Source organism: Pseudorca crassidens, chromosome 16 (genome assembly GCF_039906515.1).
Source record: "Pseudorca crassidens isolate mPseCra1 chromosome 16, mPseCra1.hap1, whole genome shotgun sequence".
Taxonomy (NCBI): domain Eukaryota; kingdom Metazoa; phylum Chordata; class Mammalia; order Artiodactyla; family Delphinidae; genus Pseudorca; species Pseudorca crassidens.
Genome location: NC_090311.1, coordinates 27,063,104 through 27,081,600, shown reverse-complemented (window position 1 = coordinate 27,081,600; position 18,497 = coordinate 27,063,104). Strand labels below are relative to the sequence as shown.

At 38.0% G+C, this 18,497-nt stretch overlaps 1 protein-coding gene and 1 long non-coding RNA gene across 15 annotated transcripts in view; both read left to right on the top strand.

Moving 5' to 3' along the window:
- The window catches only part of BTRC (beta-transducin repeat containing E3 ubiquitin protein ligase), a 186,815-nt gene that overhangs the window by 53,045 nt on the left and 115,273 nt on the right, over window positions 1–18,497 (top strand). For 10 of the 14 annotated variants that reach the window (XM_067709649.1, XM_067709645.1, XM_067709652.1 and 7 more), the window contains exon 2: window positions 3,130–3,237. The exons of the other annotated variants lie outside the window; for them this stretch is intronic. In XM_067709649.1, the coding sequence (XP_067565750.1) occupies window positions 3,130–3,237 (108 nt within the window). The remainder of the gene's footprint in view (window positions 1–3,129; window positions 3,238–18,497) is intronic. 14 annotated transcript variants of the gene reach the window in all.
- LOC137208860 (uncharacterized) lies at window positions 4,744–14,451 on the top strand. Its single transcript, XR_010935788.1, has 2 exons — window positions 4,744–5,176; window positions 12,923–14,451. It is a non-coding gene; the product is annotated as an uncharacterized lncRNA (long non-coding RNA).

The following is an 18,497-nucleotide window of genomic DNA, read 5'->3' as shown; positions in this document are numbered from 1 at the left end:
TTATTGTATTTTTCCTTGTAGTTACTGTTTGTGTTAATTTATCTCCCTCAAATAGAGTGTAAACTACTTGAGAATAGGTCTTTATAGTGGTAAGTGTGGATTTTGGGAGACAAACACATTGTGGTCTTACTTCTGCCACTGACAGTCACTGTAACTTCTCTGAACTTGAGTTTACTCTCCTGTTAAAGTGAAAATACTAATAATTCTTTGACAGGATTGTAATGATTAAGTGAAATAATGTTTTTAAGGATCTAGCACAATGACTGGCAAATAATTTATGCCTGATAAATTTTGTTTCTCCTCTCCTTCTACTCCACTTGTGTCTGTTCTGCTAATGAACACTAAATATTTGATTAATGGATGAATTTATTGATTCAATGATCTGCAGTTCATAATGGCTTCCCAGAACATTTTGAAATGCAAGTGGCATTCATGGAAGCCTGTTCTTGGTAATGATGGCACTTTATATTTTTTTCTTTTGTACTTGAAGTTTTTTTCTTTAATATTTATTTATTTGGCTGCACTGGGTCTTAGTTGTGGCATGCAGGATCTTCATTTGTGGCATGCGGGATCTTTAGTTGCAGCATGCAGTTCTCTTAGTTGCGGCATATGGAATCTAGTTCCCTGATCAGGGATTGAACCCAGGCCCCCTGCATTGGAAGTGTAGAGTCTTAGCCAGTGGAGCACCAGGAAAGTCCCTGTACTTGAAATTTTTAGATCCCTTATTTTAATTTTACCAAAACCTTGTGCAGTAAGGGTAGGCAGATATGATTATCCTATGTGACAGTGGGAGTTTCATTTTTGAAGTGAGTGAACTACATTGGGATTCTTTTTTTTTAATTTATTTATTGGCTGCATCAGGTCTTAGTTGTGGCATGGGGGATCTTCCTTTGCAGCACGCAGGCTTCTCTGTAGTTGTGGTGCACGGGCTCAGTTGCCCCACAGCATGTGGGATCTTAGTTCCCTGACCAGGGATCGAACTGGCGTCCCCTGCATTGCAAGACAGATTCTTAACCACTGGACCACCAGGGAAGTCCCTAAATTGGAATTCTTAAGAGCCAGTCATTGAATTTGTATAGGTAGAGTGTGAATGTATTACATGGCCTGTGGAATACTATAGTTCTCTTGGCCTGAATTTTTTAGTTGATATAGTAGTGAAAAGGGAATTCTTCTATTCCATGGCTTAAGGATACATAAAGTCTCAATGCAGCAATCTTTTTATTGTTCATTATTATAGCTTCTTTTACTCTTAGAAGTTGACCAACAGGGACCTGAGTTTAGGAGATTTTGTCTTTCAGCTTTCATATAGTAAATGCTAAGGCCAGCCCTTTGCCTGCAGGGCCTTCTATCAGTGAAGAGGAACTGTGGCTTTTCCCATGCAGCCAAATAGGGGGAGGAGTCAAGATTTTCAGTGTTCTTTGTGAAAATGAATTTGTGCTGTTGAACCTCATGGGCATTAGATACTATATTCTCCTTAAAGCACTGCAGGCCCCTTGTTGCAACATTTCAATCTCTTTTTCTGATTCTTTCAGGTAGTAGAAAACATGTTTCAGGCATTTAAAAACATGCTGTGTATGCTTTTTAAAAGCTGGTAAACTCATTCAATTGATTAACAGACTTCAGTTGTAATAAATTATTGGCCCACCGTTTTTTGGAGTACTTTGCAGCATACTGTCCTTACATCATCAGTTATAGATAGTGTGAACAATGAATACCATATTTTGTTTCCTTAATATTTCTCCAACTAAAGTGTTTTAAGAAGAAAAAAAGTCCCACGATGATAGTAAATATTTCAAAGCTTATAACGTTTAGTATTATGTGTACTGACTGTTATATTTCAAAATATTTTTCTGTTTTTATATGTGCTGTGATCAGGTATTTAGTTTTTTAGTATTATTAGACTGTAATAGCACCCAAGTTGATGGACAGAGCTTCAGCCTGGGATACATTGAGGGAAACCTAAAGATTGTAAAAATTCTTCTAAAAGATACAGTGTTTCATAAAGCTACAGGAGGAGTACCACTAATATTGTTTAATTAGTACTACTAGAACTCATAATTTCTACCTTGTTTTTTGTTTGCTACTGAATACACTATATGTATATTCACACTTACACATTTGTTTTTGTTTTTTAGAAGGTTTTAGGACCAGCAGCTTTTTGGGGTTCTCTTTTTTTCCTCTTTTTCTGTCCCTGTCTCTGCTTCTTTCTTTCTTGTTGTTTTCCCTTCTGTTTGGATTGCTTCCTGCCTCCTCCCTCCAATATTCCCACCCCCCTTAATCCATCTGGAAAGATGAAGAGGCAGCTGCTATGGTAACTATGCATTTTGGTTAATAGCAGACTAACAAGACACATAAAACATATGCAAACTGTGCAGTTAGTTGCTGTCAAAGCGGTAGGGGTATAATACTTTTTCTTTTCCTTCTCCCCACCTTCTAAAAAAAAACTTTAACTTTCCTGTTATATTTTGTCTTCTAAGTTACCATTTCTAATATTGAAATGCTACCATGAATAATTCCTTTTTTCTGCTTAGTCTGCACAATATTTCACTCTGTGGTGAGTTTATGGGAGATGAGTTGAGGTGTGTAGAGGAAAAGAGTTGATTAATTGGGTTAAGAAGTAGATTTCCTGGGCTTCCCTGGTGGTGCAGTTGTTGAGAGTCCGCCTGCCGATGCAGGGGACACGGGTTCGTGCCCCGATCTGGGAGGATCCCACATGCCGCGGAGCGGCTGGGCCCGTGAGCCATGGCCGCTGAGCCTGCGCGTCTGGAGCCTGTGCTCTGCAACGGTAGAGGCCACAACAGTGAGAGGCCCACGTACCGCAAAAAAAAAAAAAAAAAAGAAGTAGATTTCCTTTAGATTCATACATAGAAGGCAAACAGGGATAAAAAATTTTATTAAATATTTGGCTTCTTGACCTATAACTTTTTTTTCTTGCTTTTTGGCCACTAGTGTCCCTTTTGAGTTTCCCTCTGGGGTTAGAACTAGTTAGTAGTATGTTTCTTGAAGATGTGTCTATCATAAAGGCAAGCTGCAACTGGAATATTGTATTTAGCCAAGCCTTGAAAATTCCTGTAATCTGTGCCATCCTGTCTCATACTGTCCCATCTCATAGTTGTCCTCTCTCTGCAGTGCTCTATGCCCAGGTCTCTGTGGCTGGGCTGCTCCAGCCTGGCGGACAGCATGCCTTCGCTGCGATGCCTGTATAACCCAGGGACTGGCGCACTCACAGCTTTCCAGGTACTTTCTCTGTCTCTGTGGGTTATTTGTGGTCATTAGTATGTGTGTCTAATTAATTGGTGTGTCTCTCCTTCTTTCCCATCCTTTACTTACGTTCACTTTTCTCCTTCATGTTGCCTGTATTTCACATCACTCAGTTCTCTAATTTATAATGTAGATCCAGATCCATCCACTCTTGAGACATTTTTATTATCGTGATTGGTTTGCCAAAATTGACATAGTGCAACTTGACTTGTTGGTTTTCATACCTAGTAGAAGTATGATAGTGAATAAATAATAATAATAAATAGCATTTATTAATAATATTAATAATTAATTAATAGCATTCAATATGTAATGTTTGCTCTGGACCTACATAAAGCCAATTAATCCATCAATTAATTACAACCAGTTGCCTGGGCACCTTCTTGTGTTTTTCTTGTGATTACTAAAAATATAAAGTGCTCAATTCAGAGTGTCTCCTTGCTACTATACTATTATATATGTATGTGTTTGTATATGTTCTTTTGGGTTTTTTTAAATAAATTTATTTATTTATTATGGCTGCGGTGGGTCTTCGTTGCTGCACGCAGGCGTTTTCTAGTTGTGGTGAGCGGGGGCTACTCTTCTTTGTGGTGTGCAGGCTTCTCATTGCAGTGGCTTCTCTTGTTGCAGAGCACAGGCTCTAGGCACACGGGCTTCAGTAGTTGTGGCGCGCGGGCTTCAGTAGTTGTGGCACGTGGGCTCTAGAGCACAGGCTCAGTAGTTGTGGTGCATGGGCTTAGTTGCTCCATGCCATGTGGGATTTTCCCAGACCAGAGCTTGAACCCGTGTCCTCTGCATTGACAGGTAGATTTTTAACCACTGCATCACCAGGGAAGTCCCCAGTTACTTGGCTTTAATGAAAATACTTACTTTAATGTAAGTATTTTAGTGATGATGCTGCTGGATATTTGTCCTTTGCAAAACTTCCTTTGCTTGTCTTATGAGATACAATATGGTGAAGGGCATAGGCTTTAAAATTAGTTAAATCAGAGCTTATATACTGTCTGTCACTAGTGGTATGATCTTGAGCAAGTCATTTTCACCCTAAATTCATCTGTAAGTGGAGACTATAGTAAGGGCATGCAGTAAATAGTTGCTGTTATCATCCTTATCTTCATTGTCATTAATATTATTGCTGTTAATGTTAGAGAATATTGATATCCTGAGAGTATCAATTTATTTCAAACATAGTATTTTTGTTTGTTTGTTTGTTTTTTACTATATATCATATTGATAAAGTTTTGGCTCTCAAGGAACTCAGTCTAGCTTTTTGGTTTTCTAAAATCTTATTGGGGTTGCAATGAGTTTCACCAGACTGCAGTCTGAGATAACAGTCCCTATAAAACTTCCCTCCTTCAGATACCAGTTGTAAGGAGGGCCCCCCCGCCCAGCCCTGCCTCAGGTTTGGTAACTCACTGGAAAGGACTCACAGAACTCACTGAAAGCTGTTATATTCACAGTTTATTACAGGCAGAGGATACAGGTTAAAATTAGCAAAAAAAGAGACATACAGGATAGAATCTGGAGGGAACCAAATGTAGAAATTCCTGTCATCCTCTCCCCATGGGATCATGGATGGCATTACTTCCTCTGTGCCACTGTATGTGACAGTACACACAGAATATTGCGAATCAGGGAAACTCACCCAAGCTTTTTGTGTACAGAGTTTTTATTGCGGCTCAATTACAGGCTGCTCACATGGCTGACTTTTAGTCTCTAGCCCCTCCTGTAGGTTACACTAATGCTTTTAGTCTCTGTTCCTTCTTAGGATTGGAACTGAGTGTGGCTCAAAGCCCCCATCATGAATCACATTTGTCCTGTGGCCAAAGCCCCCAGTCAAAGTTCTGTTAGGTAAGAAGTTCCAGGGGGATACCACCTGCCAGTAACCAAGGGGAAAGACCAGGCCTGTCTTTGGGTAAGATTAATTCTTCAGTACACAGGGGTCATGTACTCCTTTGAGAATCTGATGAGAACTACTGAACTTAGAAAAGTACTCATGACATATAGGCAAAGTTTTATTTATAAGTTTTACATATTATGATTATTATATTTATATTATCTTAAGCTATTAAATTACTGTTTATTTTTTAACATCTTTATTGGAGTATAATTGCTTTACATTGTTGTGTTAGTTTCTGCTGTATAACAAAGTGAATCAGCTCTACATATACTTATATCCCCATATCCCCTCGCTCTTGCGTCTCCCTCCCACCCTCCCTATCCCACCCCTCTAGGTGGTCTCAGAGCACTGAGCTGACCTCCCTGTGCTATGAGGCTGCTTCCCACTAACTATCTGTTTTACATTTGGTAGTGTATATATGTCAATGCCACTCTCTCACTTCGTCCCAGCTTACCCTACCCACTCCCCGCGCCCTCAAGTCCATTCTTTACGTCTGCGTCTTTATTCCTGTCCTGCTTCTAGGTTCTTCAGAACCTTTTTTTTTTTTAGAGTCCATATATATGTGTTAGCACACAGTATTTGTTTTTCTCTTTCTAACTTACTTCACTCTGTATGACAGTCTCTAGGTCCATCCACCTCACTACAAATAACTCAATTTCGTTTCTTTTTATGGCTGAGTAATATTCCATTGTATATACATGCCACATCTTCTTTATCCATTCATCTGTTGATGGACACTTAGGTTGCTTCCATGTCCTGGCTGTTGTAAATAGTGCTGCAATGAACATTGTGGTATGTGACTCTTTTTGTTATGGTTTTCTCAGGGTATATGCCCAGTAGTGGGATTGCTGGGTCATATGGTAGTTCTATTTTTAGTTTTTTAAAGAACCTCCATACTGTTCTCCATAGTGGCTGTATCAATTTACATTCCCACCAACAGTGCAAGAAGGTTCCCTTTTCTCCACACCCTCTCCAGCATTTATTGTTTGTAGGTTTTTTGATGATGGCCATTCTGACCGGTATGAGGTGATACCTCATTGTAGTTTTGATTTGCATTTCTCTAATGATTAGTGATGTTGAGCATTCTTTCATGTGTTTGTTGGCAATCTGTATATCTTCTTTGGAGAAATGTCTATTTAGGTCTTCTGCCCATTTTTGGATTGGGTTGTTTGTTTTTTTGATATTGAGCTGCATGAGCTGCTTATACAGTTTGGAGATTAATCCTTTGTTAGTTGCTTCGTTGGCAAATATTTTCTCCCATTCTGAGGGTTGTCTTTTCGTCTTGTTTATGGTTTCCTTTGCTGTGCAAAAGCTTTTAAGTTTCATTAGGTCCCATTTGTTTATTTTTGTTTTTATTTCCATTTCTCTAGGAGGTGGGTTAAAAAGGATCTTGCTGTGATTTATGTCGTAGAGTGTTCTTTGTTTTCCTCTAAGAGTTTTATGGTGTCTGGCCTATTAAATTACTATTTAAATTACATAACCCCCAAATCCCCCAAACTAATAAGTTCTATTAAGGAAATGTTGCAGGAAGGGGGACCCCTTCTAGGGCCTGAGAGTGGGCTCTTGTCTAACACTTGGAAATGAATTGTCTGAGGAGACACACGTGCTGACAAAGCAAGAGACTTTTTGGGAAGGGGTGCCCGGGCAGAGAGCAGCAGGGTAAGGGAACCCAGGAGAACTGCTCTGCCACATGGCTTGCAGTCTCAGGTTTTATGGTAATGGGGTTAGTTTCCGGGTTGTCTCTGGCCAATCATTCTGACTCAGGGTGCTTCCTGGTGGCGCGCGCATCACGCAGCCAAGATGGATTCCAGTAGGAAGGATTCTGGGAGGTTGGTAGGACATATGGACTGGCATCTCCTCTCTCCTTTTGACCTTTCCCTAATTCTTACGGTTGTTGATAGCTTGTCAGTTTCTGCATTCTTTACCAGGATCTCCTGTTGTAAGGTACCTCATGCAAGTGGTTACTATCCGGCCTGGCCAGGGCAGGCAGTTTCGGTCAGTGGTTACCCTAACAGAAATGTGCAGGGAGCCATAAGAATATATAAAAGAGGAACCTGATTTAACCTGAGGGTGGGGGTAAGGAAGATCAGGTAATCAAGGTTTGAGTTAAGAACTGAATGATGAGTAGGGATTAGGCAAAAAGGGAGGTGGGGGAGAACATTTCAGGTCAGTTCAAAGGCCCTGAGGACAGGTGGGGTTTTGTGCATTTAAGGACTCTGCTGGGAAAAAAAAAAAAGAAAAAGAAACCTATCATTTCAGAGAATGAGGAGAATAGAGGAGAATAGAGTTAGGGAAGACTGGGGAAGCTTGATCATGGCAGGATTTGTCGGCCATTGAATGTTTCATCTTGATGCTAAGAGTACTAAGCTGTTGAAAGTATTTTTTTTAATAAATTTATTTATTTATTTTTGGCTGCATTGGGTCTTTGTTGCTGTACGTGGGCTTTCTCTAGTTGCGGCAGGCAGGGGCTGTTCTTCCTTGCTGTGCGTGGGCTTCTCATTGTGGTGGCTTCTCTTGTTGCGGAGCCTGGGCTCTAGGCACATGGGCTTCAGTAGTTGTGGCTCGTGGGCTCTAGGGTGCAGGCTCAGTAGTTGTGGCGCACAGACTTAGTTGCTCTGCGGCATGTGGGATCTTCCCGGACCAGGGCTCGAACCCGTGTCCCCTGCATTGGCTGGCGGCTTCTTAACCACTGTGCCACCAGAGAATTTCCTGTTGAAAGTATTTAAACACAAGTTTGACCTGATCAGATTTGCATTTAGTTGTATTACTCTAGCTATCATAAAGATAATTTCAGTAATTGAGGGAAGAGATGTGGGCAGTTTGGTTTTGATGTCAGGACTCCGTTGCACTGTTAAAAATTATTGAGGACTCCAAAGTGGTTTTGTTTATATGGGATATATCTATTTATATTTATTATATTTGAAATTAGAACTGAGAAAAAAATTAAATATTAATTTATTCATTAAAAATAACTGACTAAAATAGCTACAATAAATCCATTATATGTTAATGCATGTGAATGTTTTTATTTAAAAAAACCTATTTTCTAATACAAAAATTTAAGACTAGCATTGTATTACATTTTTACAGTCTCTTTAATGTCTGGATTAATAAGAGAGCTGGATTCTCATGTCTGCTTCTGCATTCAGTAAGTTGTGATGTGGTGTTTTGCTTGTAATACATGTAGAATTCCAGCCTCACACAGATACATAGTTTGAAAACATAAAAGTGTTTTAATATCCTTTCAGGTAGTTGTGATTTCTTAAAGATTAGTTGTATAGAATCTGAAAGATATCAATGAACTTCTTGTGCTCTATTATATTAAAAGCATTGGTCTCAGTGTTTTTAACAAATCATGCTGGAACAGTTGGACATCTATATGCAAAATAATGAACCTTGACTAGATATATTGCACCATATTCAAAAATTAACTCAAACTGGATTGTAGACCTAAATATGAGCTAAAAGTATAAAACTACTAGAAGAAAATGAGCGAGAAAAAAATTCATTGTGACTTCACATTAGAAAATATTTTTTCAAGAAGACAAAAAACATGAACCATAAAAAAAAATAAGTTGGACTTAATCACAGTTTAAAACGTCTGATTTTTAAAAAGATACTGTTTAGAAAATGAACAAGTAAGGCACTGACTGGAAGAAAATATTTGTAAAATACATATTTGATGAAAGACTTGAATTCAGAACTCTTACAAAACAATAAATAATAAGATAAACTACCCAATAAAAAAGGGCGATTAATGAGCAAAAAATTTGAATGGATATAATACCAAAAAAAGATACACAGACAGCAAATAAGCACATGAAAAGATCCTCTATATGTTTAGACATTGGGGAAATGCAAATTCAAACAATAGGAAGACACTACATTGCCACCCACATGCTTCTTCCCACCCTGGAATGTGGGGCTGGGAATTCAATAGATCCTAGTAGTTATTGTATCCTAGCTTAATATGAGAAATGTTAGGCTAGAAAATTCTTTGAAAGCAGAAGCAATCTCTTACACTTATCCATTGACCTCCTTTTTAGTAGTTGGGGCTCAATAAAAGCTGATGATTTGAACTATGTTAGATAAGTGGTAAAGATAATCATGTGCAACTAAAAATTGTACAAGTCAAAATCATCTGACTTGGACACTAAGATATGAAGAACAATTCCAAATTTCTTTCAGCCTAAAACAATTTTGAATCTAAGGCCAGTAGGAAAGATTTGTGAACAAAATTACCATCACTGTCAGGGCTTTATTTAGTCTTAATCAAAAAAATCAACAAATATCTATTTTTTAAAATATTGAGTCCCCTTATAAATTACTGTACTTCTGGAGTATATTGGAGACAAATTGATTTGGAGATTTTTGCTGAAAAATTCAGAATAAATTGGTGTGTGGGCCTTGAATTGTATTGCAGGAGTGAAATTGTGTGACATAGGCAGAAAAGAGATGCTTAAAAAACATCTTAGAAAAGAAGCCCAGAGGCCAGTATATGGTGTGGTGGTTAAGAGCCCTTGTCAAACCCAAGTTCTTGTGTCTTACGCACAGTAAGGCCAAACAAACTGAACTGTCAGAATTTGGAGCAGAAAAAGGTTTATTACAAGGGCAAAGCAAGGAGAATGGGCAGCTCTTGCTCAAAATTTGGTGGGGAGGACTGCAGGGTGTGTGACCTTTCTCAGATTGGTTGGTAGTGTGATAACAGGGTGGTGTTTCAGGAATCTCAGTCATTAGCCTTCTGGTTCCAACCAGTCTTGGGTCCATGTGGTAGTTGCTTAGCTTGAAGTTACCATCTTCCCCCTGGGTGGGGGGGCCTTAGTTCCTGTAGATGAAACTCAGAGATGTGTATCAGATTGTTATGTATATCCCTTGAAGAGGAACAAGGACCCTGCCCCATTGCTGCACTATTGTTTCTTGACTCCTTTCCTTTGTTTCTTCATTTCCTCTCTTAATTAGTAACTGTTTGAATCTGCCCATTGGAACTCAGGGAAGGTCTAGGAAGCTGAAGCCTTTTTTTCCTGCAAACAAGAAAAAGGCTTTTGTACCAGGGAGGGCCCTGTAGGGTTCTGCTCAGTTTCACCCCGGCACCAGACTGCTTGAGATTTGAGCCTGGCTCTGTCTACGTGTAACGTTACTTGACTTCTTTATACCTCAGTTTCCTTATCAGTTAAGTAGGGATGATAATAGTATCTATCTCATAGGGTTGTTGTTAGGGTATGAGTTGACTTTTATTAAGTCCTTATGAAACCATGCAACTCAGATAGAGACTTAAACCCACTGTCTTTTAATTGAGATTACACACCTGGTCTCAGGACTTAATGAAGCTCAGGTTCTTTATGTCTCATCACAGAAAGAATTCAATGAGAGGCAAAGTGATATGTAAGAAGTGGATTTATTTATAGGGAAGACACACTCCACAGAGTGTGGGGCATCTCAGAAGATGAGAGGCCCTGAAATATGGCTTGATTAGTTTTTATGGGCTGGTTAACTTCATAGGCTAATGTGTGGGAGGATTATTCCAACTATTTCAGGTGAAGGGGCAGGGATTTCCAGGAGTTGGGCTACTGCCCACTTTTTGGTCTTTTATGGTTAGCTTCAGAACTGTCATGGCACTGGTGGGTGTGTCATTTAGCATGCTGATGTAGTACAATGAGTGTATAATGAAGCTCAAGGTCTACGGGTAGTTGACTCTTCCACCATCTTGGATCTAGTTAGTTCTAACCATTTTTTGTCATATCCTGTGGCTATGTCATTCTTTTAAAGGTTGTGCCCTGCCTGCTTCCTTCCTGTTTCACATAGAACAGGGTCTGGAAGAGAAAAGGGTTCTATATTATCAGAAAACTGCACAGAGGACTAGGTTTGGAAGCTTTCAGCAAATAATGTTTCACCTTGGTATAAAACAGTACACTGTTGAATTAAATCTTTTTTTTTTTTCATACCTTACAGCCCAGTTCTGTATCATAGCAAAGCCTACATTTGGTTCAGGTATTGAGAAAATTTTGCTTTCCCCAACATTGCTATAAGAATGAATGTTTATTTTTCTTTTCTTATCTTCGGAGAAATCATTAAGTTCTCTGTAGCAAAAATGGAAGAAATGGGCTTATATGCTGGTTTTATTCTATTAATTCAACAGTTTGTTCTATGTCAGGTTCATTGTGCACAGGTGCTCAATATTGCTGATTGACTAATTGGCAGATGTAGACTTAAGTCTAGTCTTCCCTGTTTCCACTACTAGAATTAAAACAATCTTAGTACATTTGTATCTTTCTTGCTTGAGTTTTGCCTTATTTAGATTTTTGTTTATGTAAAAATTACATACAGTAAAATATACACACCTTGTGTACCCGTAGATGAATTTGACAAATGTATACATTTGTGTAATCTCACTCTCAAGATATAGAACATTTCCATAATCTGAGAAAGTTCCTTTGTATCCCCTTCCAGTTAGTACCCATATCCCATATGCAATTACTGTTCTGATTTGTCTCTGAAGATTAGATTTGCCTGTACCTGAACCTTATATAAATGCAGTCACAGAGTCTACATTCTTTCGTGTCTGTTTTTTTTTTTTTTTCTGGCCGTGCCACATGGCATGCAGGATCTTAGTTCCCTGACCAGGGATCATACCCCTGCCCCCTGCAGTGGAAGCACAGAGTCCTAACCACTGGACTGCCAGGGAATTCCCTGTGTCCTCTTGATTAGCATAATGTTTTTGAGATTTATCCATTTTGTTATGTTTGTCTGTAACTTATTCTTTTTTATTGCTAAATAAATTCCATTGCATTAATATACTACAATTTGTTTTTCCATTCATCTATTGGTAGACATTTGGATTGTTCCTGTTTTTGTCTACTATGAATAAAGCTACAGTATACAGTTTGTATGTCTTTTTGTGACATGGATTTTTATTTCTCTTGGCTTAATGCCTAAGAGTGGAATTGCTGGGTCATAGAGAAAGTGTATTTTTAACTTTAAAAGATATAGTTCAAGTAATTCTTCAAAGTGGTTGTCCCAGTAGGAATACTCATTTCTACTAATATTGCTGAACATGTTTAAGGAAGTGACTTAGTAATAGTTTCATAGTATTTTTTCTTTGAAATTATCGCAAATGTTTAGTGAATTTGAAGCACCTTCGAAGTAAAAATTCTGTGGCAATAGAAAAGGAAGAGCCATAGAGTTGTTGCTGAATATGTTGTATTATCCTCAGTAACTCACATGGAAATGGCAACATTGGGATGGTTTGATTATTGACATTACAAACCACACATTTTAAACTTCCCTGATGGTCCAGTGGTTAAGCCACCACGCTCCCAGTGGAAGGGACATGGGTTCGATCCCTGGTCAGGGAGCTAGATCCCACATGCTGCAACTAAGAATTCACATGCCACAACTAAAAGATCCTGCATGCTGCAACTGAAGATCCTGTGTACTGCAACTAAGACCCAGTGCAGCCAAATAAATAAATAAATATTAAAAAAAAAAACTAGTGGTAAAGAAGATGCTATAAATATTATTTAAATAGATTCTTTGAGGACCTGTTTAGTTTGAACGTATTTTCATTTCCATCATTCCATTGTTTTGTCCTGGAAAGTCAATAGGTGATTAAGAGGATTTCTGTTGATTAACAGTGGGTGTATTTTGTGTAATCATTTGTTTATCCTCAGCAAATGGCAGTCGTAATCTGTACTATTAAATGAGACTGAGCAATAGAAAGTGCTTAAAAATAGCTGAGTAATTCAGATCCTTTATTTTCTTTAGACATTAAAGAAGAAGAGAAATTCTAACAATAAGAATATAGGTTGGGACTTCCCTGGTGGTGCAGTGGTTAAGACTCTGCGCTCCCAATGCAGGGGGCCCGGGTTCGATCCCTGGTCAGGGAACTAGATCCCAGAAGCATGCCACAACTAAGAGTTTGCATACCACAGCTAAGGAGCCAGCAAGCCACAACTTAGGAGCCTGTGAGCTGCAACTAAGGAGCCCACGAGCCGCGACTAAGGAGCCTGTGAGGCGCAACTAAGGAGCCTGCTGGCCGCAACTAAGGAGCACATGTGCTGCAACTAAGGAGCCTGTGAGCTGCAACTAAGACCCAGCACAACCAAATAAATAAATAAATATTTTTTAAAAATGTACTAGTCAGTGCCTTAAAAAAAAAAGAATATAGGTGGATTTATATGGCCTTAGAATATTTTAGGTGTCAAGTGTAGCTAGTAATTTTAAGGAATTTTTGAGCTTGAATCATATAGTATTTTAATATTAGCTAGGGTCCCTTGTCAAAGGTTGAAATTGTTGAGGATTGACTTCAGGAGAGATTATGTAATATATTTTACTGTTTAAGAATACTTAGATTTCGGGGAACTATATTCAGTATGTGATAAACAATAATGGAAAAGAATATGAAAAAGCATATGTATATGTATAACTGAGTCACTTTGCTGTACAGCAGAAATTAACACAACATTGTAAATCAACTATACTTCAATAAAATTAAGAAAGAAAAATACTTAGAAGTCTACTAAATCTTACCATCTACTACATGAAATGTTAATGTGGAGCAATACTAGGAAAATTAAGCATTATTCAGAATATACGTATATATACATGTATGGAAGCCTTATTTTACTTTTGAGGTTTTAGGGGAATATGGATTATCACACTGAATGTAAATGAACATGTAAAACTTATTACAAAACAACACTGTAAGGAAAATTACCCCATGACAAAAATGCTTACTTACCAAAGTCCTAATTGACCGCCCTCCCACTGTATATAAATCATCTCAGTACTGCATAATTTCTATTTAATAAAAACTTCAGCTCCTTTTGAACGCTCCCAAAGACATTCTGTGAAGCCACCATCACCCGTATACCAAAACCAGATGAAGACACTACCAAAAAAGAAAATTACAGGCCAGTATCTTTGATGAATGTAGACACAAAAATTCTCAGCAAAATATTAGCAAACCGAAACCAGCAACACATAAAGCCATGACCAAGTTGTATTCATCCCAGGGTCACAAGGATGGTTCAACAGTGTCATACTAATCAATCAGTGTCATCCACCACATCAACAAACGAAAGGACAGGGACTTCCCTGGTGGTCCAGTGGTTAAGACTCCGTGCTCCCAATGCAGGTGGCCCGGGTCTGATCCCTGGTCAGGGAGCTAGGTCCCACATGCTGCAACTAAGACCTGGCACAGCCAAATAAATAAATATTAAAAAAAAAAAAAGAAGAAAGGACAAAGACCACATGATCATCTCAATAGACACAGAAAAAGCATTTGATAAAATGCAACATCCATTCATGATAAAAACCCTTACGAAAATGGGTGTAGAGGGAACATATCTCAACATAATAAAAGCTATTTATGACAAACCCACAGCCAATATAATACTCAATGGTGAAAAGCTGAAAGCCTTCCTGCTAAAATCTGGAACAAGACAAGGGTGCCCATTCTCACCACTTCTCTTCAACACAGTATTGGAAGTCTTAGCCACAGCCATCAGACAAGAAAAAAAAAAAAAACGTATTCAAATAGGTAAGGAAGAGGTAAAAGTGTCATTATATGCAGATGACATGATACTATATATAGAAAACCCTAAAGACTCCACAAAAAAACTACTACAACTGATAAACAAATTCAGCAAGGTAGCAGGATACAAGATTAGCACACAGAAATTGGTTGCATTTCTTTACACTAAAAATATCAGAAATGTAAGCAAACAGTCCCTTTTGAAATTACATCAGAAAACAAAACAAAAAAACCTTAGGAATAAACCTCACCAAGGAGGTGAAAAACTTATATGCTGAGAACTACGAAACATTGATAAAAGATATTAAAGATGATTCAAAGAAATGGAAAGTTATCTCATACTCTTGGATTAGAAGAATTAATATTTTTAAAATGGCAACACTGCCCAAAGCAATCTACAGATTTAATGTGATCCCTATCAAATTACCCATGATATTTTTCACAGAACTAGAACAACTAATCCTAAAATTTATATGGAACTATAAAAGACCCAGAACTGCCAAAGCAATCCTGAGGAAAAAGAACAAAGTAGGAGGCATAACCCTCCCAGACTTCAGACAATACTACAAAGCTACAGTAATCAAAACAGTGTGGTATTGGCATAAAAACAGGCATATGGATTAATGGAACAGAATAGAGAGCCCAGAAAAAAACCGATACATCTATGGTCAATTAATCTTCAACAAAGGAGTCAAGAATATAAAATGGGAAAAAGAAAGTCTCTTCAGCAAGTGGTGCTGCATGTAAATCAAAGAAGTTAGAATATACTCTCACAACTTGCACAAAAATAAACTCAAAATGGCTTAAAGACTTAAACATGGGACTTCCCAGGTGGCCCAGTGGTTAAGAATCTGCCTTCCAAAGCAGGGGACACGGGTTCGATCCCTGGTCAGGGAATTAAGATCCCTGGTCAGGGAATTAAGATCCCACATGCCTCGGGGCAACTAAGCCTGCACACCACAACTAGAGAACCCGTGTGCCGCAACTACAGAGCCCACATGTTCTGGACCCCACGTGCTGTAACTACTGAGCCCGCACGCTCTGGAGCCCATGCACCACAACTAGAGAGTCCGCGCACCACAATTACTAAGGCCACGCACTCTGGAGCCCACACGCCACAACTAGAGAGAATCCCACGTGCAGCACTGAAAGATCCCGTATGCTGCAACTAAGACCTGGTGCAGCCAAAAAATAAAAAAATAAATAAGTAAATAAATAAATAAACGTCTTAAATGTAAGATATGACACCATACGACTCCTAGAAGTGATCATAGGCAAAACATTCTTTGACATAAATCTTATCTACCAATGTTTTCTTAGGTCAGTCTTCCAATGCAATAGAAATAAAAACAAAAATAAACAAATGGGACCTAATCAAACTTACAAATTTTTGCACAGCGAAGGAAACCGTAAACAAAATGAAAAGACAACCTGTGGAATGGGAGAAAATATTTGCAAATGATGCAAATGACAAGGGCTTAATTTCCAAAATATACAAACATCTCATATAACTCAACAACAAAAAACAAACAACCCAACTGAAAAAGGGCAGAAGACCTAAATAGACATTTCTTCAAAGAAGACATACAGATGGCCAATAGGCACCTGAAAAGATGCTCAACAGCGCTATTAGAGAAATGCAAATCAAAACTACAATGAGGTACCACCTCACGCCAGTCAGAATGGCCATCATTAAAAAGTCTACAAATAACAAATGCTAAAGAGGGTGTGGAGAAAAGGGAATGCTCTTACACTGTTGGTGGGAGTGTATTGGTGCAGCCACTATGGAAAACAGTATGTAGGTTCCTCCAAAAACTAAAAATGGAGTTGCCATATGATCCAGCAATCCCATTCCTGGGCATATACCCAGACAAAGCTATAATTTGGAAAGATACATGCACCCCTGTGTTCATAGGAGCACTATTTACGATAGCCAAGACATGGAAGCAACCTAAATGTCCATTGAGAGATGAATGGATTAAGAAGATGTGGTATATATATATATACAATGGAATATTAGCCATCAAAAAAAATGAGATAATACCATTTGCAGCAACATGGATGGACCTAGAGATTATCATACTAAAGGAAGTAAGTCAGAAAGAGGAAGACAAATACCATAAGATATCACTTACATGTGGAATCTAAAATATGATACCAATCAACATATCTACGAAACAAAAACAGATTCACAGATATAGAGAACAGACTTGTGGTTGCCAAGGGTACGGGAGGGAAGGAATGGGAGTTTGGGATTTAGCAGAGGCAAACTATGTATATGGGATGGATAAACTACAAGGTCCTACTGTATAGCACAGGGAACTATAGTCAATATCTTGTGACAAATGATAATGGAAAAGAATATGAAAAAATATATATATATGCATAACTGAGTCATTTTGCTGTACAGAAGAAATTAACACAACATTGTAAATCGAGTACAATAAAACTAAAAAAGAAATTCAGTTCTTTTTTGTGCATATGTTGACATTTGACCTATGTTTATCCTAGCTATACTCCTTACATTAGGAGTTTGCATATAGTGAGAAGTCAAAAATGTTTTTGTTTTGTGTGTGGGGAAACCCTACATTTTCATCTGTTTATAAAACTAACTTATTGTTTATAGTAGAATATGCAAACTATTTGGTAAATATGTAAACAAGAAAGTATCACTCATACTCCTTCTACTTTAAGATAATCATCAATCAATATGCTAGTTTCCTTCAGTCTAGAATGACATCCATTTATGCATGCATGTACACACACAGGCATGCCCAGGCAAATATAATTTTGTTTTAAAATATATTTATTATTACCATTTTATTATAAAATTATAAAGCAAAATAAAACTTTAATAATTATAGAAAATACAGAGAAGTAGAAAAAAGGAAATATTTTAATGTCCTCCCAGATATTACTATTTTATTGATAGTAATACTTTCTGATTTTCAACTTTATTCTGTACTTAATTAAATTCTATGTTTGTCACCTGGTTACATTGATTTTGGTCACTCTATCCCATGTAAGTTTTAGCCATTTCAAATTCATAGTTCTCCAAAGGTGCTGTGTTCTCCCATGCTCTGTGTCTTTGCATATCCTGTTTTCCCTACCTGGAGAACGCTACTGAAAACACTTATCTTCCCTTACCCCCTGCCTCCCACTTTTATCTACCTGGCTAATTAAATTCCACAGTTCGCTCAAGTTGTTTCACCTCTAGGATAAAGGCCCTCACTGATCTTTTCACTCACCCGCCTTAACGTAGTCAGAGCATCTGTACCAACAGCATGCAATAGATACCTCTGTCATAAGCACGGATATGCTTATTGTGATTGCTCAGTTCCTTGAGAGTAGGACTATATTTTGTTTATATTGCCAATGTCAAGCACAGTATAAGTGCTTGATACAGAGTATGTGCTTTATGAATTTTTGCTGAATGAATGAATGGACTTAGATAATTTGAAGAAAATTATTAAATAACATATATAGGGTGGGAAGAGAGAAAGCATTGAATTGCTGGGGGTACCTGCACATACATACACACAAGTATTCTTTATTCAGAAAGAAGTCATGATAATTAAACAATCATTCCAAAGACTACACATTTACATGGAAAAAAGGAAAACATGCTGAGTCTGATTTATGGGCAGATTTATACCTTTGGCTTTCATACAACTCACACTACGATGATCCCTTCTGAATTGGATTTTGTATGTTGAATTTGGACTCTTGTTGATGAACAAATGCACATTTCAAGCTATTAAATAGTGGCTCTGCCAGCCAGCTAACAGTTCAGTTTCAATGATG